The sequence below is a fragment of the Oncorhynchus clarkii genome, chromosome 16 (genome assembly GCF_045791955.1).
Source record: "Oncorhynchus clarkii lewisi isolate Uvic-CL-2024 chromosome 16, UVic_Ocla_1.0, whole genome shotgun sequence".
In the NCBI taxonomy this organism is placed as follows: domain Eukaryota; kingdom Metazoa; phylum Chordata; class Actinopteri; order Salmoniformes; family Salmonidae; genus Oncorhynchus; species Oncorhynchus clarkii.
Window position 1 is genome coordinate 16,760,383 of NC_092162.1, and position 24,077 is coordinate 16,784,459.

At 43.7% G+C, this 24,077-nt stretch overlaps 1 protein-coding gene across 1 annotated transcript in view; it reads left to right on the top strand.

Moving 5' to 3' along the window:
* The first annotated feature begins 5,186 nt into the window (after window positions 1–5,186).
* The window catches only part of LOC139367477 (ETS translocation variant 4-like), a 29,237-nt gene continuing 10,346 nt past the window's right edge, over window positions 5,187–24,077 (top strand). Inside the window, exons 1-4 of the mRNA XM_071105701.1 lie at window positions 5,187–5,451; window positions 6,111–6,201; window positions 6,479–6,526; window positions 11,804–11,857. Of these exons, the coding sequence (XP_070961802.1) occupies window positions 5,395–5,451; window positions 6,111–6,201; window positions 6,479–6,526; window positions 11,804–11,857 (250 nt within the window). The 5' untranslated portion in view covers window positions 5,187–5,394. The remainder of the gene's footprint in view (window positions 5,452–6,110; window positions 6,202–6,478; window positions 6,527–11,803; window positions 11,858–24,077) is intronic.

The following is a 24,077-nucleotide window of genomic DNA, read 5'->3' on the forward strand; positions in this document are numbered from 1 at the left end:
AGAGTAGATTACTGCAGGCAGGCAGCACTGCAGCAAAGAAAAGTTGGTGGCTCTTAGATGGCAATCACCTCACTCTCTCCCAATTCACCAGTGGATACAGTAACAATTAGAAGTTGTAACGTTAAAATGGTGAATGAATGGTGAATGAATGGTGCTAGTCAAGGAACAATTGAGGCCTGAACATATGACTATGTAAAGAATAATCTATGAAGCCCAACACCTCTTATAATATTTTTTTACTGTCTTTCTTTGTTCAGGTCGATGGGGTGGTTGGGGGAGGGGGGGGACTAACAAGCAACTCTAGTTGCTAGGGGGGTGGGAAGAGACGGTAAACATGGTTTCTGGGTGGGGGGGGTGGGAGGAAGTTGTCGGATGGGTGGGGTTGGGGAAATGGGGTGGAAGGTTGTGGTTGGAGGAAGACGTTGGATGGGTGGGGTTAGGGAAATGGGTTTTTATTTCTTTGTTTTATTTAACCTTTATTTAACTAGGCAAGTTAATTAAGAACAAATTCTTATTTTACAATGATGGCCTACCCCAGCAAAACCCTCCCCTAACCCGGACGACGCAGGACCAATTGTGCGCCACCCAATGGGACTCCCGATCACGGCCGGTTGTGATACAACCCGGGGTTGAACCAGGATCTGTAGGGTTGGGAGATTGTGGTTGGAGGAAGACGTTGGATGGGTGGGGTTGTGGAAATGGGGTGGGAGGTTGTGGGTGGAGCCTCAATTATTTTTTATTTTGTTACTTACTAAATGTATTGTTCATTTTTGGCTCTGTGTCATGATCATGATGATCAATGCTTTGTAGTTGTGTTCCTTTAAAAATATATATATATATATATATATATTCTTATTTTTGAGTAGCAGCCTATAACTATTAAATGATATACATTTATGTATCGTGCATGTAGCCCAACCCCCCAACAAGACAAAAAAATCCACAATACTGTCCATATAGCATTTTGATTAGACTGAAACAGTGATGATGAGGCACAGCGCAGGCCCCAAAGCCAAACCATGGGCTTTTCTCTATGCGCCTAGATGATACAGATGGATTACCATAGTAGAAGTACAAGGGATTTTGTTTTGTCCCAAAAGTAGCATGGAAATGAAGTGGAAAATGGGATATAAATGAAAATGTGGGCGAATCGAGTGACAATAGAGTGTTTACACAGTGACAGAGACGGCAACAAGGCTCCTCTATGTCTCCTCATCAGAGCCATCCCACGCTAGAACAAAATAACTTCTCCCAGTCCCAGCTCTTCTCTATGGGCTCCTGATGAAGAATCTTGCGTTGCGGAGAAAACCGGAGCGGGCCGGTCTAAAACTGTATATAAAGGGGGGTTTGCTTTGTGTCTTGTTTGGAGTGTCAGCAGGCCAGTGCAGCTGCATGCAGACTTTCAGGCGGCATCAGAAAAACACCCCCATAAACGAAGAGACTATTGTGTTCACCCGATTGATCTTTCATAAGGCAGTGGAGGCTAGACAGGCTGACTTTGGTGAGGCATGGATGGTGGCGTTGACAAAACAAGCAAGCCAGTGTCTGTGGCAGGGGACTGAGGCTGCAGGTGCTGAGAGCACACTTGGGTTGGCGCGCTAGTCCTCCCTCAGATGCCAACGATGACATTTCCTGGCTGTGCCTATACACAACGAGGCATCCCAGCAACGGCGCTATGTCCTGGGGGAATGAATAATAGGCCACCGGAGGGTACAGAGCATGCACGCGCACGCACAGACACACACACACACACACAGAGTCACACAGCAGTTAAAGATCATCTGTTTTTGTGGGGGAGGCAGGCTGAGCTGAGCCTGTCTGGGGTCTGTGTGAACTGCAGTGCTAGGCATTCCACAGGGGTGGCGGTGGGAAATCACTTTATGTGTCGCGGTCTAAGCCAGCAGCCAGTGACAACCCCATGCACCAAGCCCGAGCCAGGGGACGTTCATCAGCCACTGTGCCAACTCATGACTTAAAACTGTTCATATTAGAGAAAGTACTGAAACTAACTCTCACTCCCTTCTGGATTTGGGGAAAATCTGTTTATTACTCAGGTGTATTCAAAACAGGACAAGTGCCTGTCTGATGGAGACAGTTCTATTGAACAGACAGCGGCAGGCAGTGACTCTACAGGCCTGTCTGAGAAAAAGCACAACTCTCAAGGATGTGGGTTCAAAACCTTGATGTGTATGAAATGTTCTGACCTCTTGGCCTTAATTAACAGAATTGGCTCAGCCTTTTCTTGAGTTATTTTCAGGTGTGCATTGTTTGCTGTCCAGGAGGATAGAGGAAGTCCTGGAGTCCTTTCCTGGACTCGGAATAGGCGTCCTGGTCTCAGGGCAGTCAGAACATAATGTTTGGGGAGGGCAGCCTGGATCCAAATTTGGCAGCCTGGCAGAAAAAGGATGTGCGATAAGTCAAAGTCCAAATAAGTAACCCGTCTTTTTGCAGCACACACACACTTCACACACACTTCCTTTCTCACACACACTTCACACACACTTCCTTTCTCACACACACTCTCACCCAGGCCGGTCTGCAACTCTTTTCACACGACCACTGTTTAAACTGGGAATCATCTTCCAGTTGATATGGCACGTGAGAGCAAGCTGCTCTTCGTCGAAAGCCTGGTCCCCACTGCAAACAACCAGGGCTGCCTGTCTTGTCTGGCCTCTGGCCACTGCCTGAGAGAGTATGTCCTGTTGGTTTTAATGGCCATGGAACGATGGATGTCATGCATAGGTCATCTCAATGAATGGGCATCCTCATGTGCATTATGTTATAGATGAACCATTCTAAATGTAGCGTTATTACATTTTTCACTATTTTTGGGAGAATGAAGATTGAAGAATGAAGGATAGTACATATAAATGGTTAATAATAATCTTCATTTAAATCGTAAATGCTTAGCGTCAACTCTAAGGAAATAAGAATGTAAAATGTATAGATATTATGTTTCTTATTAAACAATAACATACATTTCTCCTTATCATATGATCCAGGAAAAGCGGATATATGGGGTGAGGGGTAAGATATTGTCAGAGATCCATGTAGCCCACATGGTTTGGTTCTGGCATGGCTCGTCTCTGGTATGGGAAGTCATTAGATTCCCAGTGGGGGTAGGGGCAACCTGCCCAACCATGGAGCCACTGATGCGACCCAGGGCAAGCTGTCTCGTAGACACAATAAAAAATACATGGCCAGGAACTGCTTGAATTAATAAAGATTGGTAAAGAAAATACAAAATAAAGGGGAATAAAGGGCCATAAAAATAAACGTTTTACAAGCACACCACTTCAGGACATCATCATTGCTCTATTGAGCATTTTCAACAATACTGGCTTTGTTGTGAGCTATTTTGTATTAAAAACAGCAGAAAGGTATGCATACCTTTCCAGTAATGTGATGTCCGTGGGTCTTCAGGGAGATTCGGGGGTTTATCAGTCACCATCAGACTTATCAGGACAGAGGGGGGAGGAGGGAGGAGAGGAAGGTCTGATAGAGCTCCAGAAAGAAGATGAGAGGGAGAGAGGGAAGTGGACAGCGGTGTTGGGGACGAGCCTTCCACACTAGACCATCCCCACCTCCTTCAAACAGACCCCCCCCCCCCCCCCCCTATCTCTCTCTCGCTCTGTCTTCCCCACTTCTGCTTCCCCGTCTCTGTTCACAACAAGCACTATTGAAGTACGGGCAGAAAAACAGTCATATTTTACCCTACAAACAAAGCCCCCTTTTATCAAAAAGCACTCTTATCTACAAGGTTCCATCTACTACCTCCTACAGAAAGCTTTATAGCATCTATTTTAGCTCCGAGCCAGCGATTAGACTCAGGCAAACATACAGTACATGGCTATTAGTGTATCTTTTGGAAATTAAGTATGTGTACTTTGAGTAAAATTAAACATCTACATTAGTTTCAGAAATAAACAACCACTTTAAGCCACAGAAAGCTAGCTTTTCAACCCAGTTTTTTCCCTTCATTTTAGTGCATGTGATAGAATGGAACAGAATAAGATGTAATTTGTTTATCGTCATAAAACATAATAACGAGATAGTAACCTTTTCCCTCAGTTTGTTATGTTTAAAAGCTACCTGTTACATTTCATGTAATTTATATTCAAAGGGTGTTTCAAATAGCCAACCTCTGACTCCGTCAGTGAACAAAGTAATTGCTGGTTGTGCATTACATAAAACATGTTATCTAGACATTATAAGTGAGGAGAAGAAGTGTGAGAAGGTAAACAAACTAACTTATTTGACAGAGTCTGGGCAGGCAGGGAAAAACAAGTTGGAACATTCAAGCTAGGTCAGGTTTTTATGAATGGACGTTTTTTTTTCTAACTTTCCCCCTCTCTGGCTTTGTGAATGAAAAACAACTGGAAAATCTAGTATAAAGACTCTGTCCCAAACTCTGATTGGCTGCTGTTTTTCTAACTCCGCCCATGGTTGCTAAGGACCCGGACAGTCTCATAGCGGATTGGTTCAAAGAGAGAGCCTAGATTTCATTCATAAGTCAGGTCATTCATTAGGACAAAGGAAGAAATTCGAGCCCTTGAAAGAGGAAATCCACGAATCGCCAAGTCATTTGGCCAAGCGAGCGTCAGAGAGCAAGAAAAGCAAGTCTACGTAGTCCAAATCAACACTCAAGTCTGGAAAAGAATTGACAACAACATTGTTTTTTGGGGCATTTCTGTCCCATGCTTATAACACACGCATTAAGCGTGAAATTTTCTTATTGTTGACTGTTATAAGCAAGGTGAGGTTAAAACAGTTATTTAGTTGCCCTCTGTAGCAGTTGAGACGCGACATCTGTTTCTTTTCACATTATCCACGGTTCCATTTTCTCTCTGGGCATTGATGTAGCCTAAATAGAAAGTATAGGCCTATACTTTTTTAGTAAGAAGGGCCTATACGTTTTAGTAAGAAAAGCCTGTACAATTTGTCTATTGTAGTTTTATAAGTGCATGTCCTATAAAATCACAATTTATTGGTTTACCGGACGATTTTACAACTGCAAATTCTACATGATTATTATATTTAGCCTACATAAAAACCTAAATGAGCCACATTTCAAAAAACATTTTATAACTATATAAGAGCAATTGGCACATTGCATAGGCTTGTTTATTGAGTTAATTTTGTGCGGTATCTGATGACTGTCTATCCCGAACCACAGACTACGGTCTAGTTAGCGGTAAAGGTGGCACCAGCCCGCTGGGTAATCGCTCGCCATAGCTTCCCCTCTCTGCATTTTTTTGTGAATGGAGCTCATTAGGTATGCAGCTTTCTCCCAGCTCCATTCACAACTATCGCTCCCCCTTGTCCCTCTCTCGCTGCAGGCTGGCTGCGTGGATCACATTCAACTCAGCCTAAATGATCACAAACGGTTAACGGATGGATTATAAAATGGATGGATATTTGGACCAGCAAGTGCCTTACACTTTAGCAAATGTACGTATGTATAAAGTCATGTATTTTTTTAATGCTTTACTCAGTTGTAGGACTTGGCTACCGGGCTTTCTCTTTCGATCGCCCGTTCCATGCGATTTGTTTGAAGCAACTATGTGCGCGATGAAAACTCTTTTCAGTTCGGTTCTAAACTATCAAAAGGTCTGCACATTTTTTTAAACGAAATAATATAAATTACAGCTTTTATTTTACACTGTTTATTAACATATTCTTGTCTCTAGACAGGAGATGTTGACAGTGTAACACCGAAAATGGGCTAACAATTTGAGAGGCAAATGGAACGATAAAGCGCGTTTGAGTTGCAACACTATTGCAATTCACAGAGACAACCAGCATTGTTTTTCTGTTGTGGTATATATTTTTTTAGTCTGGAAAGATAAGAAAAAAATAAAAACACAGAAAGTTACAACTATAATGATAATAATTATAGTAATTAGGCTACTGATAAAAAGAAAATAATAGCCTTGTAATATCCAAATTATAATGCAATATGTACTTATTTTAGTATTTATGGCCATATTGACTAATGAACTAAACCAATTAGTGACAGTGGGCATGTTCTATGTAGCCTGTGACATCAAAGGGTGTACTACATGTTTGACTGTATTTTCCACATCTGTAATATTTCTGATGCTTTGCAGAAGTCACAAGGAAATGGACCCCTAAATAGACTGTTGATGGCAGCGAAGAGGAAATACATGGACACGGAATTACCCCCTCAGGAATCTGAAGGTAAAGTTAGAACTCCAAAGGAAGCTCGCAATGGCCTGAAGTCCCTTTGCGTGACACATTTACCTCGTCAATGCTTTGCTTACCAATCCGGCAAGCAGATATATCACTTCTATTTATGGATTGATAAATATGTCTTAACTTGTCTAAACCTGACCTAGCTGACATGACATGTGCGTAATGATCTTTGATCTTGTTGTTCTGTTGTATTCATGTGTGTGTGTGTGTGTGTGTGTGTGTGTGTGTGTGTGTGTGTGTGTGTGTGTGTGTGTGTTTTTAGACCTCTTTCAGGATTTAAGCCAACTTCAGGAGACATGGCTCACAGAAGGTAATGTGTTTTAATTGTGTATGTTTCAGAGGCATTGGCAATGATGAAAATGTATGAGTGGTATAGCAAAATAACAACATATATGGGGGAAATGTCAGCAATATTTCGACATGCAAGATACTATGTTAAAATATGCGTTTGATCTCTTGAACATTGGTCGTATTGATACCCTGGAGGACCAACCGTGGTCAGACAGATATGAACATGGTAATGGTCCATAACAAAGTCTATTGATATAGTTGTGTGTGTGAGTGAGTTTGATCCCATTTGCTCAGTTAATGACTTCTTGGTTGATGAGAACACTTGGATAAACTTAAATTATGCTTATAAATCTGTCATACCACCACCAAGCAGCAATGGCTTCAAACAATTCCTGGTCGTGATAGAGCTCATTTCTCCAGAAGTATATTTATTCAATTATTTATTCAATTTCTACAGATGTATTCATGTAGAGTGGGGCTGAAATAATCTACAGAAGGATAATTACAATGAATAGGTATGTTAGTTATGTGTACCAAATAGTCACCAGGCTACACCAGGAAAGGCCAATAGTGTGTGCTAGACACACAGTACACAGGGTGAAGTACCAAGACGTTGTTTCTTAAAGTAAAACGAGGACGTTTAGGAAGTGAAAAAAACCCGGGGAGTTAAAACATGCTGATGCAATACACATGGCCATTAGTGACAGAAAAAATGTCCTTTGTGAACATAGACAGGACATGATTAGCTGTAAACATGCCCTATTTTGGCCATGCTGGCATGTAGTATGCGTGCGTGCCAATATGCCCAGCCAATGCAAACAAGCAGCATGTTAAGCCCCTGTCCCTTAACGCACATACCGATGAAATGGACCCAGGCAGGCAGCAGCAATTGTCAGCAGAGTTTAAAAGTACAACGTGACGTACGCTCTGAAGAAGCAATTATATGTTAAGACGGGACAACAAAACCGAGGAATGACTCACGCTTGTTTGGTAATGTTTGGTAAATCTGGGGCCCAGAAGTGGCAAGGCAATATGTAACGCGTTAGCAATCTCTAAACCAGAAATGCAGCCGACTACAAAATGTTTACCATCTTGAACCAGCCAAATTGATACCCTGTGATTTAGAGCAGACCCGGGTCAAATAATGCTGGAACTGTGCTGGAAAGGTCAACGTGAAAAGAAAATACCCGAGGCAACACAGTATGGTTCGGGTCGGCATGGTAGTGTGAAAAGGGTCAAATGGGCCTCCCTCTTAAGAAAACGACGGTTTATGAAGCCCGGCAAACAATTCTCTCACTGTATCTCGGCCAAGGTGCCTATTCTCATGCAGCGTCAAACGGGCAAGTTCACACCACCACTCTCCACAGACAAAGACAAAGCCAAAACCAATAAAAGGGACAACAATGAGAACCACTCTGAAGTCCGGTCCCTTTGATGGACATATTATTTGAATTCAGTCAGCCACAAAGGTAACATGCATAGGGGTAGATATGGGGTGCTGTTGTACTGCATAAAGAGATTGGCTAGAAGAAGAGGGTCACTGGGCCAAAGGGAGAATTAACAGGCCGAGCTGCCTGGGTGGAGTTTGGTGGTGTAACTATCAATGTGTTTTTTTTTAACCCTAAATAATATATTGTTTTTGAGCTCTTCTGGCAGAACTCTTTCCTTTTACATTAATTACAGGCCTGTCATTGTGACTGATTGTGGTTACAAGGGATTCACCCGCGTAGCAGGAGGGAGTTTTCTGCTAGAGAGAGCGGGAGAAAGGGAGAGGGGGGACAAGAACGTTGAGAGAGAGAGAGTTCAGGAGCTTGTCTCGTCTTGTTGTTTTCCTTTACGTTTATGACTGAGAGTTCTGCGATCCCATCAGGATCTTCCATTGAGAAAAAAAAAAACATTCAAGGTGTCTGGAAGAAAAAAATGGAAACATGCATCTGTACTCATATAAACACACTTTCTGTCTTGTGCTGACTTGCATCTCAAAGACTTTTGACGAGGTGTTCCTGGAAGCAAATCGGATACACACGCGTTCACGCGCACACACACACACTCTCCCTCTGTCTGCCTAAGCACAGGGGTTGTGCTCTTGTCTGCGAGCCAGTCACACTGACGCTCAGACATCCTTAATGGGGGTTTTTCTCTTCCCTTTCTGAGCTCGATCCAACGTGTTCCATTTTAGACATGTTGAAACTAGTGGAAATGATTTATTGTTTGGTCTGGTGGACTAAATATTGGCCTCTGCTCTTTCTCATAAAACAGCTTTATCCCTCTCCTTAGGGCAAAAGACTGCAAAGTTAAAAGGGGGTAATAGTATTACCGTATAGCAACAAGGCACAGTATTATATAAGAAATCAATGTAATTTATCTGAACATGCTCCAAGACGCCATCATCCGGTTTCCTCCTCACAGGAAGAGGGGAAGAAATACGTGAAAGTGGATTTTGAAGTTCTTAATTTCTCTTTTCACTCCGTTTTGGTTTTATGGTCTGGTAGCTGGTGGATGAAGTGAGGGGGGACCTTTCGGATTGTTTGGGGTCTTTACTTGGCTGGGTGATGTCACAGACGCTGGCATTTACTCACTCTCTCTTTGTGGGTTCTATGGACTTGCTCTGTGTTTGAAGTCATTTTTCTTACTCCGTAGTTTCAATTTGAGAGACTTTTTAAACGTTCATTGTAAATTAAACTTCAGATTTGGTTTCCTATAATACTATACAATCTCATGTTCCTTATTCTGGTTATGTTAAACCATTTCAGAGTGGAGAGTGGATATGTGCTTCCCATGTGGTGGAATTATTGTTTTTCGCTGGCCATTATGGACAGATTGTTGTCTCAATATTTAATGATAACCATCAACTTTTCCTAAGTATACCGTTGCGTAAGTGCAAGACCGAAGCAATGGAAAAAGCAGGAACCTTTCAAATTGGACTGATGCTAGTTGTAAGGGTTTCTAGTCCTGGCTGCAGGCGAGGTTTAGGGTTAGGCCATTTAGCCACATGTAGCGAATCAGATGCCAGTGTGCTCATGCATGGCACACTGGGTAAATTTGACCTTTTCACCCTTTTGGGTGTTGGCAGTCCACTAATCTGGCTTTCCTAACCTGTTTGTGTGGTTCAATGTCCAGTGCTTGGGAAGACAATTGATATCGGAAATGTATTTGGATCTGAACATCTTGGCAAACAGGATAGTACAATACTACCAAGCCCCGTTGCACCTGTACCCAATGGGCTGGGTTTGCATAAAGACAATTCAGAATTAGGGCCTAGATGGTAGGATTCGGTTCATTTAAATATAATATCAATTATAAGATTGTAAATTAAACTCACTCCAAGTTAAGATCTAGTATGAATATATTCATATTTATTTCACCATGTCCAGTTTTGGATTAATTTGGATCATTTCTGCTGTTTTTGTGATTGAATTATTCAACAAAACATCACTCATTCTTACTAGATAGTGGCATTGTGACCAAGATTTAACCCTAAATAGTGCTAATCTAAACTTGTTCTCAGCTCCCCCAACTTCTCTCTCAGTTCCTCGTACTCCTAACACCTCTAGCTTGACTTTTGAACGCACCTCAAAGCAGGTGACGATTTCCAGAATACTTCACTAGCCTCAGAGCATCTATATTGTCCAAGATCGTCCTCCAGCTTCACAAACTGGGTGTAAGACCGAAAGAAGAAGTCTGATTTCCTTCCTTGTTTAAAATAGCCTGTTTAGTCTGTCTTTGCTCTGTGATGAAAAGCACACACAAACAAGTACACAAAATGCACACAATTGACACGTTACTGACGTCTTCCTGACACAATCACAATCAGGTCAATGAGGGGTAAAGATATCTTTGTGGTTCTTTGGCCAGGGTTTGGACATGGGGGGAGGAAGGAAAGGCAGCTCCACCTCTGTATTTATCCATCTATCACCAGTTTGGTTCGATAGCTAGCCTGCGTGAGTGACAGTAACCCTGTCTCCACTATAAGTGCACCTCTTAAGGTCATAAATCACCCTGTGCTGCCATCGTTAGGCCTCAAGTCAGAGCATCATCCATCATACCGAAAGACAGCTTCACAAGCCAGTCCGAAGTTTTCAGAAGGGACCCTGAGATGTTCCTGGTCAGCTCATGTGGTCAGGAAAAGCTCCTGACCCTAGTTGAGATCAGTCCAGAGACAGAAGAGGAAGCGAGAAACCCCACTCCCTCATTTTTTCTGGTTACATTAGTTAATGAACTAAGTAGACCAGACCCAGCTTCTATCGCACTGGTGTCTATGGGAGAGCCACGTGCTTAAGCAGATCGGAACTTACAATTTTTTCCCAATGATAAACGGCCCAAGTGAACTATCTTTCTTTTCCACCATTTTTGATCAGACCAGAATTAAACACAGTCAATAATCCCAGTTACGATGTTTGACTGAGGTCAAGGCATGACTTGAGGTTAAACCCTCGCGCGCTGCAGCTCAAAGGGTTAACTAATAGATCAGTGTTTGTGCCGTCAAGACGTTGAATGCCACATGAAACAAGAAGCTAAGCTTCATTCCCCCCCTGACTATGTGGTGTTGACAAAATGCTGGCACGCTGGAAAGTGTGGAGGTGAAGGTCGCTTGGCTGGATCCAGGTAGTGGGTCAAGTTTCATGGCCAAGGAGAGAGTCTGGCGAGGCCCAGCACCATGACCGCCAGGGCTCCCCATGCAGCCCTGGCGGCTCCTTGCAGACTGGCAGCTCTGGCGGCTCCTTGCAGGGTGAGCCGAGCTTCTAAGCACACTGGACAGCGCTGGAGAGGAGGAGGGCTCCGACAGCGCTGGACAGGCGAGGCGCACAATGGCTGCCGGACAGCATGAAGCACAAAGACTGGCTCAGTTAGTAGGAAAATGCGCAGGTGTAGACCTTACCGTGAAATGCTAACTTACAAGCCCTTAACCAACAATGCAGTTCAAGAAATAGAGTTAAGAAAATATTTACTAAATAAACTAAAGTAAAAATTCAAATGAAAAGTAACACAATAAAATAGCAATAACGAGGCTAAATACACTGGGTACCGAGTCAATGTGCGGTGGTAGAGGTTAGTCAAGGTCATTTGTACATGTAGGTAGGGGTAAAGTGACTATGCATAGATAATAAACAGTGAGTGGCAGCAGTGTAAAAACAGGGGGGGTCAATGTAAATAGTCAGACAGGCTAGCGTAGTGCTCACTGTCTACGTAAATTGCAGACCACCAAGGCTAGCTACAGTAGGTTAATTGATAGGCTTAGCATTCTGCTCAAACCATGACATGACGCTAACGGTTTCTCTTTCTTTTCTGATTTCAGCTCAAGTGCCTGACAGTGACGAGCAGTTTGTTCCTGATTTCCACACCGAAAACTGTAAGTAAAGATTGCATTAGTGTAAATTCTAAGAATTCTGTGTTTGCGTGTATGTGTTTGTTTAGTGTGTGTGTGCATGTGTGTGTGTGTGTGTGAGAGACAGAGAGAGAGAACTCAGATACTGGGTCAGCATTGGGTTGTGAAACTGCTCGAGGCTTGGGTGGAGCTACTGTATTTGTCGAAGTCACATTACTCTTTGCCTGGGAAAAAGCATTTCCGAGACACAAACTTAATACATGACCTACTCATCATGGGTGAATGTGGATGCTACCATTGTCCTCCTCTATCCATTTGCATGGTTTTGAAAAGCTGAATGGATCAGCCCAGGAAACCAGTAAAAGATCATTCAGAGTCCAGGTACAAAGACTCCCTTTTGTGTATGTAAGAGGGGAAAGCAAATTCCTATACTAAACAACTGCGCGGCTGCTATTTGAATGGGTTTCCCTTTTTGTTGTGTGTTTAAACAATGACGATTCAGAGTTGGGGAGTGTGCGCTTTGCAAACAGCGTCTTCTGTGCCTTTTTCATTCAAACTCATTCATAGACTTATGGGTGAGTTCATACAATATGACGAATGTGAAAATAATATATTTAACAGCAAATTTGACGCAAACTTAACATAGCAATTTTGATGGGTTAAGTCTTAACATGAACATGTTTTGAATATAATTTAAACATGAAAATAAATCTCAAGTTTTATTGTGTGTATTTTAAACTTAGCAATTTAGTTCCCCCTGGCCCCGTTCAAAACCCAATCGCTATTGTGGCTAAACACTGTGCCATTTATCCACAGTGACAACTCCTTAGTCCCAGTAACACATGCCCAGTGAAACATATAGTTCCCGTCTGTGGGCTAACACCGGTAACAAGGAAGCGGTGATGAACCCTAGAGCATGTAAGGGTCATGTCTACTTAACCCCGGGCCAGCCCAACCAATCGGCGGTCAGCCTGCTGCCCATGGTAGACCTTGGTATGCTCTGTAGGGTCAGTGGGGCATCACTTTGACAGGCAGCTCACTTGTACACAGTAGTCTGAGCCGAGAAGGCCTCAGGTTGACAGACAGCGCTCCTGCTAGCACCTGCTGTTCACACTCAATGACCAGAAGACTCTCTATTCAACATGATTTGATGGGAAGCTCCAAGTTGACAGGCTGCCATAGACATAAAGATATTCTTCTACATGTTTGTGGTTGCGACTTGAAGTGAGTCTATTGAAGCAACCAGCGGGTTTGATGAAGGCCTTATCTATTCCCATACCCGATTTTGCATTATTCCATCAAACTCATCGCTCTTCAGCCTTGTAATACAGTTCTTAACAGGTGACAGGTGCTAAGGAAACTCAGAGTGCCGAGCGTAAAGCCGGCAAACAAAGTCCTAATCCCTTGTGCCAAAAAAAGAATTGAAGCCGCATTGAAAAGGCGCCACAGCAAATCAAACATAGTTGTTTTCTGAGTCAGGTTATTACCTGTATGGGTGTGGGAAACAGAGGGAGATAGAGGGAAATAGAGAGAACGAGAGAGAGGGATGAGGGAAAACAGAGCGCCAGACTTTGGGACACTTTGGAATGCTAGATTAAGGAGATGGTGGGGGGGAGGGGGGGGGGCGCAATAAGTGATTGTGCAATACCTGCACATCTGGTAAATCTATGTAATCTCTTTCCCTTTTCTCTCAATAACAGCTAACAAGCATGCTCTGTCTCCAGAGTTCCACCGAGGGAAGGTTATGTAAACACGTCATTTGCCTCCTTACCAGTGGTGGAAAAAGTACTCAGTTGTCATACTTGAGTAAAAGTAAAGATACCTTAATAGAAAATGACTCATGTAAAACTAAAAGTCACCCAGTAAAATATTATTGGAGTAAAAGTCTAAAAGTATCTGGTTTTAAGTGTACTGAAGTACAGTGGTGGAAAAAGTTAAAGTAAATACTATACATAAAATTCCTTATGTTAAGCAAACCAAACCAACCCAATTGTCTTTTTTTATTTACGGTTAGCCAGGGGCACACTCCAACACTCAGACATCATTTAAAACACAGAATGTGTCTTTAGTGAGTCCCACAGATCAGAGGCGGTAGGAATGACAACGTGTTTTATTGATAGGTGCGTGAACTGGACCACATTGCTGTCCTACCTGAGCATTTTAAATGTAACGAGTACTTTTTGGTGGCAGGGAAAATGTATGGAGTAAAAAGTACATTATTTTCTTTAGGAATGTAAAAGTTGTCAAAAATATAAGTAGTAAAGTACAGATACACACAATAGCTACTTAAGTAGGTCCTTTAAAGTAATGTTTTTACAAAAAAATACTTTAAACTACTACTCTTTACCTCTGACCTATACTGTGTATTTTAGGGAGTTTCAAGCTTTAATACGACACATGTTAGTCCCTTAACGTATGATTCACTAAACACCGTTATGAAATGAAGTCAATGGGGGGGGGGGGGGGGGGGGGGGGGGGTGTGACGTTCAGTTCGTGATAGCTAAGTGGGAGGGGAAGTGTTGTTGACTTTTGGGGGTTTGACAGAACTTCTGATCTGTAATGAGGGTGTTGGATAATGACAGTCCCTTTTGTTTTCAATCTATCTGTCTGCAGGGAGGGAACTCAGTCAAATGTAAATTGAATCTTCCACGCACTGATAGTTTACCTAGTTTCCACTTTTTAGAATTGTCTGAGACCAAATATGCCATTGATAAATGTGTTGTTGCTGAAATAAAAAATAGTGTGGAAAGTCGTTTTTTATGTTCTGTTAGACGGAGAGCAGCCCAAGAGACGTGTCCCATTCATATATTTTCTCCTGCAAGTAAGAGAAAGCGTCCCCCCCCCCCCCCCCCCAGTCTTCATTCATAAAAAAGTGCTACAGTACTGTTACCCCGTTTTGTGACCCCCCTCTCTTTGAGTGGATTCTCTGACCCCTCCCTCTTCCTGTCTCGGTAAAAACGAAGCTGAATTATAACTCTGGACACCCCTAGCCTCTCTCTCATTTTCACCCATCTACCATTTTGCTTTTTCTACGTTGAGCGTTCCAAGATGTGAGCTAATCCAACTATTTCAGAGTTGTGTGGGCCGATTGTTTAGTTTTGGACCTTGTAGTAATTATATAGGAAGTTGTGGCTGTAGATGCCGTTCCAGTCCTTTAGAGAAAAGGGGAGACAGAGAGAGAAAACGAGAGAGACAAAAAGAGAGAGAGAGAGAGTGCAGTTGAGTGCAAATGCTCACGGCAGTTCGTCTCTTCGGTAGGAAGCGTTCTGCCTCGTCATGAATTTATGACCTTCTCTCTTCTTTGTGTTGCTGTGTTCCCCTGCTCACTGGTTCGCTCAGAGCTGGCCCAATCAGTCCCCATTTAGAGCAGAGGGACCATGAATTGGCGAGCTCCTACCTCTCTTTGCTCTCTCTCCAGTTGAACAAAAATAAATATGCAGCCCAGTGTTCTCAATTTTCCAAAATACAGCTGCTATGCAACAAGTCTGTTGAAACATCCAGGTTACTGACAGATATGCAGGGGTACCATTCTCCCCCAGGGGGGACGATTCCTCTTCAATGTGTGTGTGCGCGGGAGTTTGTGCGTACATGTGAACACATGACTGAATGGGTCATTTCTCTCCAGAAACACATGCATCCTGGCCACCTACAGCCACACACTATGCACAGGCGCACACAAAACGCACACACACACTTCAGCCCCACAGTTTTATGAATGGGCTGGTTGTGAGAGACTGGCTGAGGCAGCACATTGGGTTAAAGGGAGGGAATCTCCATTCATGAATTGGACGGCTGTTATTCTACTACCACCACAAAAAGAGAAGGTGAACACTTCAAATGCCCTCTCTCTCACCATTTGGTTTCTGCCAATGTTATCTTTCAGTTATACATTCATGACAAAGGGGTTCGATTTATTTTCCAAACTTAAACTGTTTTTTCCCCCTCTTATAATGCACCCAATGTTATAATACTATAATACTTTTCTAACTCACGCAAAAATGGTCTTCCGTGGGTGATCTAAATGTTGTGCGTAGTGTGTCAGGGGAGAAGTGCATTTGCATGTTCAGGGAGAGGAAAGGGGGATTTGAGGAACGGCTGAGCTTTAACGTTCTCCACAGCTGGACCGTTTCCTCTTTCTAAGACGAGAGCAGGGGAAAACCAGGGGCAACAGATGCAGGCAGGCCTAAAAATAACAGACCCGGGTTCCACGTTTAGCAAGAATACACAGGAGCACGAGAAACCAGGAGATCACATCAACAAACCAAGCATGCCATCACGAAATAGCGTCAGAGTTAATTACCCTTGGTGACGCTATTGTTATGCCCAAGACCCACAGCAAGGGATATCCCTAGATTCTGTCTCCGTGACATAGCTGGGTCCTGTTAAGTAGGGAAAAAACGTTTTGCTCCGGTGTGTCTTACTAAACATGGCCGTGGTTTGCTCAGTTTTCCAACCGCCACATGTAACTTTAAGAGGGGATCATTGATGGTTGAGGCTGAGGTCTTGCTATTGCCATAGTGACTTGCTGACACAGGACAGGCCTTGTGTGGAGTGAGCCTTGTAGGGCTGTATTGATCCCAGCAAGGGATGGGGAGGGATAGAGAGATAGATAAAGATAAAGTGTAGATAAATCAGGAAAGTGGGGGGGGGGGTCACGCAGCATGCTTGCTTGTGCCTCGGGGCAGCATGTTGAGATCCCAATCGCTAAACAGAGAGAGAGAGAGAGAGACAGAGGGAGAGAGACAGATGGAGAGAGACAGAGGGAGAGACAGAGGGAGAGAGAGAGAGGGAGAGACAGAGGGAGAGAGACAGAGGGAGAGACAGGGGGGAGAGAGAGAGAGAGAGAGAAGGGAACGATAGAGTGAGAGGATCTGTGGATGTGGCATGTGCTCTGATATTTACAGGGAGGAGTTTAACCAGGCTTTCTACTGGGCTTGATGGGAACTTAGTGCAGAATGTGTTATCTACCTCCTTCAGTCAAGATGAGCCTTGTCCGCCCCTATATCTCCTCCCCTCCCTCTCTCACTTCTCCACTTGATGGATGTTAGCTGGGTCAGTGGGAGCTCTTTATATCATTTCAGTAACAATGGAGGGGGGGGGGGGGGGGTTGTTTATCACATTAAACATTAAGAGGGGACAGCTATATTGGGGCTGAGGGATCGAGAGTGAAGGGTCAATATTTTGCCACATTACTTACACCCCCGGCTTTTTGCGATGGAACGCCCCACTCGCTGCCCGTGTCCTGGGATGGGGATGTATTGTATGGGGATGAAATATCTTGCCCAATGGGATGGCCATAACACAGTCACATGATGTTCACACACCAACACACTTTTTGATTTACAGTAATATCTCCATCTTCACTGTCAAATTGTGAAGTCATTTGCCACAGAGAGCACACACACATAGGATAGGAAAATATAGGATAGGAAAATTAAAAGGGAATATCTTACAGTCCGAAAAAGTTCGACCTGACATCAAATGTTCTCGAAGTGAGAAGTGAAACTTTGATGACAGCAACGTGTGACACTCCGTTCTCCGGTCACACTCCATTCTCTGTGTCCGCCACATCCTCGTTTCCAAGACAACATCAAGCTACACCTAATAATATGAAACCAAAATACATGAAACACTTTTGTTTATCTTAAAGCATCACATAGTTGATCTGTTGTGCTATGTCGCTTTACCGTCCAATCACTTCCTGTTGATACTTCAGTGCTCTCTCTCAATCTCGTCAAGCTTGTTTGGCAGGTATCTGACAACAATGCTTTAAATATTCAAAGAAGCCAAGTCGCAAAGGCATTAGCCGATCAGAAAGGGTGACCGGTAAATCAGATACGAGACACTAATGGTTAAATGGACCAGGCGATGTTTGCAATAGACATTGAGACCACTCTGGAGCCCAGCGTTGGCTTTTAGAGATCTCCAGTTGTCATTTCGCCCCTCGCTCTCTCTCTCTCTCTCTCTCTCTCTCTCTCTCTCTCTGCTCTTTCTGATTGTGCATTGACCTGAGAAGCACACATGTCCTGCACATGTTTCAGTTCCACAGTGGAATTGCTGCTGGATTGTCTTTCCAGTCTCAATGAGGTGGAACAGATTGAATCGCCGTCGTTGACTCACCATCCCACTGGATTTTCCACCGACCACACTTTTGCATACAGAACTTTCAATGTGTGGGCCAGCATACTTGGGATGAAAATGTCAGCGTTTTCAATGTCACCTAAATGTTTACAGTAAGTGAAATTGAAGGCCTTTCTTCTCTACTTGATAGGGTTGAAAGTTACAGCAGGGGCAACCCAGCCCAGTTGAAAATAAGAGCTATGAATCACGACAACAGAAAAGGTGGCACAGTGCGATGTAGAGGAAGTGGCATGTGTTAATACACTGTATTTGATCTCCACCATCATAACATAGAAGAAAAACTCTTGTCTATCCCTCGTGTGCCCTACTTTCTACAGTTGAGCCAGGCCACAGAGGCAGAGAGAGGATTGCTATTTGGCATGTCCCAGAAATCAATACGTTCCTTTGAAATCTTTAGAGCCACATAATTGGGCGTCCCTGTTGTTTTTATTGAACTGTCTGTCATTGTTGGGATCAATTTGCCAGTGAGGAACCATCTCTCTCTCTCTCTCTGACTCTCAAGAAACCCTCCGTGGGCTCTACTAAAGCTGTTCTAGGGTGTACAGTACATATGTAGTTTATATAACTTGTGTACTAATACAGGAAACTGTATATCATCTAACATTCAAGGAAGAATCATGTGACAGTTGCCCATATTTGAAATGGACTATAGCTACTATGGATGTTCCCGTCAATACATCTCCTTTCATTCTCATGGTTTGCCTGTGGCAGATGGCCTAGTGGTTAGAGCGCTGGGCCCGGAACTGAAAGGTTGCTGGTTCAAATAACTGAGCTGACAAGGCGAATAATCTGTTGACGTGCTTTGAGCAAGGCATTTAACCCTAATTTGCTCCAGTGGTCCTGTACTACTATGGCTGACCCTGTAAAACCACACGTTTCACTGCACCTATCTGGTGTACATGACAATAAAACGTCTTCATAGTACTATTCACCCTATTTGACATTGCAACTGAGATACAGTTAAGCAGAATGATGAGTCACTGGGAAGCTCCTTGACTGGCTGGTGGGTACAGAAGCGTACCACCCTGCATCCCACTGCTGGCTTGCCTCTGAAGCTAAGCAGGGTTGGTCCCTGGATGGGGGACCAGATGCTGCAAGAAGGGGTGTTGGAGGGCCAGTAGCAGGCACAAAAATACAGTGTATATATATACCAAGGTGCCATCTTTCGGATAGGACGTTAAACGGGGTGTCCTAACTCTCCGTGGTTGCTAATGGCACTTATCGTAAGAGTAGGGGTGTTAACCCCATTGTCCTGGCTAAATTCTCAATCTGGCCCTCATTCCATCACCCCCAGCGTCCAATTGGCTCATTCATCCCCCCTCCTCTCCCCTGTAACTATTCTCCAGGCTGTTGCTATAAATGAGAATGTGTTCTCAGTCAACTTACCTGTTAAAATAAGGGTCAAAAATAAGAAGCTGTCACGTCCTGCAGACTTCCAGAGACTGACTTCCCATCCCAGAGATAAACACCCTAATGTAAAGCTCTCCAGATCCTCTCTCGCTGAGTTCAGGTTTGATTACTCTGGAGAAGAACCTTTAATGGTAGGAAACGCTCTGTATAAAATAAACTGAGATTACAGAGGGGGTTTCCTACCTGGCATTCAACCCTGGCTGCCACTCGTTTGATCATTGCCATTAGCTACCAAACTATAATTGGAATCCTGTACAAACTTAAGATCACAAGACGATAGTAAGAAGAGGTACATACCCTATTTAGGGGTTCACAGCAAAGATGTGACCCCCATTTTCTCCAAAACACAATACAATAGAGACTTGTTCACATGATTAATAAGCATGTATTTAATGTAGCAAAAAAATGAGCAGTTACTGCCTTTTTGCTTGGTAGGGCAGTATTAATAATTCACTTTTTTGTTGTTGTAACAATTACGCTTAAAATAATCCTAAAAAAACATTTTCACATTGACTAAAAGTCAGATTCACTCCAAATGTGGCCTTTGGACTCATCACAATAATAACGTTGATGGAAAAAAATTACGTGGATGGATTTAAAGATGGCCACACTATACCAGTAGATGCATATTAGCACATACGCTAAAATATGCTAAAAAAAATACTTCTAAAATGTACCATAGGACCAAATGAAACCGCATTTGGAATGTCGGCCCATGGTACACGGGATTGGTCAAAAGATGGCTGCGTTATTGACAAATCAAAAAAAAGATTGTATGTGTCCATTTAAACCACTCTAACTCCACTCCACAGTGGCCTATCAACGTGAAACTTGTCATTGATATCATAGACATCCCTAAAATCAAACGCACTGAATTTGGTGTTGATATAAAAAAAAAAAAGTAAAACTATTAATTAATTAACAACTCATTCTTTGCACATGTAACACTAATGCTCACAATCATTTTCTCCTTATGAACCATAGGTCAGATTCACTCCAGACTTTGTATTTAGACTCATGATTTCACATAGAGGAAGATTGTTCCTACATGACAGAGTACTTGCTTTGCTGTCTAAATGATCTTGTATTCATTCTGTCATTCTGAACACCGTTTATTGCTGCTCGCAGCTTTATTTTGTAGTCTTCCTTGACGCTTCGTGTTTTTAACTTTGTCTCTTGACGTCACAACACTCTGAATCCTCAATTCCTCTTTGCGTTACACAAAGTGGCATGAGATATTTCTTTAGCACTTAAGCTGCAGAAGAATGTCCCATTTCAGACAAGCTTCTGATGATCCTCAGTCCCGAGGAGTTCCCACTAGTACCTTAACCCAGCCGAGGACACTTTGTGTGGACGAGGATAGGGGTGGGGAGGGTGCTGTTGGGGTCTCATGTCCTGAGATTTGTTTGTGGTGGGGTTTGACTGAATAGCCTCCCTCCATGATGATCCCTCCACTTCCTAAAGCACTCAACCAAGACCATCACCTTTCACCCTGCATCCTCCCCCAAAGATTCACTATTTACATATATGAAGTCCCCCCTGCTCCTCCCTCCAACCCCATCCATATCCTGAATCATCCTGTGATCAGAAAGGGAGTGACTGGCAAGACACCAGGGAAAGCAAGATAAACAAAATGTTTTTTTTTTTTTACGAATCAGGAAGAGGAGCAAACACAAGATGAAAACATTCATAACAAGAAGACTTTCCACATGCCCTCAATTTTGTTGGGGGGAATAAGACGACTCTAAAGCGTCTCTAAAGTTAACAACCCCTACTTTGTTGAGATCATAATTTTACACAAGTTTAGGATGTGTTCACATTTCCAATCCCCCAACACCCATTCCAAATACAAAGAGAGTCTCTCTCTCCTCTCTCTCTCTCTCCTCTCTCTCTCTCTCTCTCTCTCTCTCTCTCTCTCTCTCTCTCTCTCTCTCTCTCTCTCTCTCTCTCTCTCTCTCTCTCCCCTCTCTCTCTCTCTCTCTCTCTCTCTCTCTCTCTCTCTCTCTCTCTCACCTAATGTGTACAGTATCTGTCCAAAAATATCTAAACACTTCTCTCTACCATTATACATTATGTTTAAGTTCACAACACCCCCTTCCCATATTAGAAAAAAACTCCATGAAATATGAGGATCTTGGTGGAGAAAAGTGTAACTACTAACAGAGATGTAGAGAGGGAAACCAGAACCATGTGAGCTGGGGTCAAATGTCCCCTAAATAAAACCAATAGGGAAGAGCCATGCTCTCCAAACTCTGTTTATGTGACTGCCACTCCTTTATAAACTTCGGAGGATTTGGGTTTACCTTGATAATGTCACCTTGTTCAGGGATTTGTTAAGCCATTATTTGTTAAATCCTTTTTAAATTTTACATTTTAAGAATCCCTTTTCCGGTTGAAATAAATCATAAATCAAATCGTATTTGTCACATGCGCAGAACACAACAGGTGTAGACCTGACAGTGATTATGCTTACTTACGAGCCCCTAACCAACAATGCAGTTTAAAAAAACACGGATGAGAATAAGAATTAAAAGTAACAAGTAATTAAAGAGCAGCAGTAAAATAACAATAGCGAGACTATATACAGGGGGACACCGGTACAGTGTCAATGTGTGGGGGCACCGGTACAGAGTCAATGTGTGGGGGCACCGGTACAGAGTCAATGTGTGGGGGCACCGGTACAGAGTCAATGTGCGGGGGCACCGGTACAGAGTCAATGTGCGGGGGCACCGGTACAGAGTCAATGTGTGGGGGCACCGGTACAGAGTCAATGTGTGGGGGCACCGGTACAGAGTCAATGTGCGGGGGCACCGGTACAGAGTCAATGTGTGGGGGCACTGGTACAGAGTCAATGTGTGGGGGCACCGGTACAGAGTCAATGTGTGGGGGCACCGATACAGATTCAATGTGCGGGGGCACCGGTACAGAGTCAATGTGCGGGGGCACCGGTACAGAGTCAATGTGCGGGGGCACCGGTACAGAGTCAATGTGCGGGGGCACCGGTACAGAGTCAATGTGCGGGGGCACCGGTACAGAGTCAATGTGTGGGGGCACCGGTACAGAGTCAATGTGCGGGGGCACCGGTACAGAGTCAATGTGCGGGGGCACCGGTACAGAGTCAATGTGCGGGGGCACCGGTTAGTTGAGGTAGTATGTACATGTAGGTAGAGTTATTACAGGGACTATGCATAGATGATAACAACAGAGAGGAGCAGCGTGGTAAAAGAGGGGAGTAGCGGGGGGGGGGGGCAATGCAAAGAGTCTGGGTAGCCATTTGATTAGATGTTTTCTGATTCCATAGTTTACTCTGATCAAATACAACTGAAACAATTCAGATGCTCAAAATGTTGTGACATTTCTATTCGGATCAAGGGATATCCAAATGTGTCCCAACCTCCTTTGATCTTGAGCTTGAGAAATCAGTTGATTCACTAGGGCTTCGTTAACAGGGAAGTCTGCCAACCCCTGCTAATTGGGGGGAGCATGCCAGACAACAGCACCAATCATACACACTCACAGCCGTCCTAAGCTCATATACAAGAGTAATTCATATTGTATATCCTGACACACAAATCTCCACCCACTTACTATTGAACAGTGCTGTGCTTCATTCTCAAACAGCGGCCAATGCTCTTGATTCGATGCCGTTCACAGAGCAGAACGCAGTGTTCGAAATTAAACAAAAGCAGGGCCACGGCAAAAGGCCGTATGTCTGCCAAACGTATTAGCTGCTCCACTTGGGCTGCATTGTGACTGAACTTGTGTACACTCTACACACCATGGATTGTGTGTAGTGAGAGGGTCACTGTGTGAGACAAACACATTCCACACTCTCATAGCCATATTGGAAACAAATTCGGTCATGTGCCACCCTGGGCATGAGGAGAAAGGAAGAGGGCAGAGGGATTTGGAGGGCTGTAATCCTATTGTGTCTGTGTGGGAAATCTGGGTAAATACTTTTCAAATCCTTTTTGATCGCACTCTAAAGCCAACACTTCCTCACCTGCCCGGGTGTGTCATGGGAAAGAAGAGACTAAAACAATAGGGGTTTTCCCCCATTTTCAAACGTTCCACAAGCTGTCGGTCTGCCTGTCTGCGTATGTCTGTCTGTCTGTGTCTGTCACTTTCTCTCTCTCCCTTTTCTCAGTCTCTTTCGTTCTGTCTTTATTTCCCGCTGATTGTCTGTCGTTTTTTTTACTCCCCCCATTCCTCTCGAGCCTCCTTTTTGTCTTTGTTGCTCTGTTTGTCTGGCTGTAGACGTCCCTTTCTCAGCCATTTACAGTAAGTCGCTGCATTTTCTCTCCTCCCTTTTTGTGAATGGGATACAGACAGTATGCAATTACCTGGTCTTGGGTTTCGGTGTGGCCTGTTCCGTCAGCTCCACACCCACTGCAGACACACATGCACGCGCACCCACGCGCACGCGCACACGCACACACACACGCGCACACACACACACACACACACACACACACACACACACACACACACACACACACACACACACACACACACACACACACACACACACACACACACACACACACACACACAGTCGTCTCCAGCTGAAAGTGCACAGCTGCTGCTGTTTACCCTCTCAGGCCCAGAAAAACATCCTGTGCTGTACAGTCAGTCAGTGAGAACCTCCCCTCACATAATAAACACAGCCTCAGCAGTTTGAAGCTCCACTTTG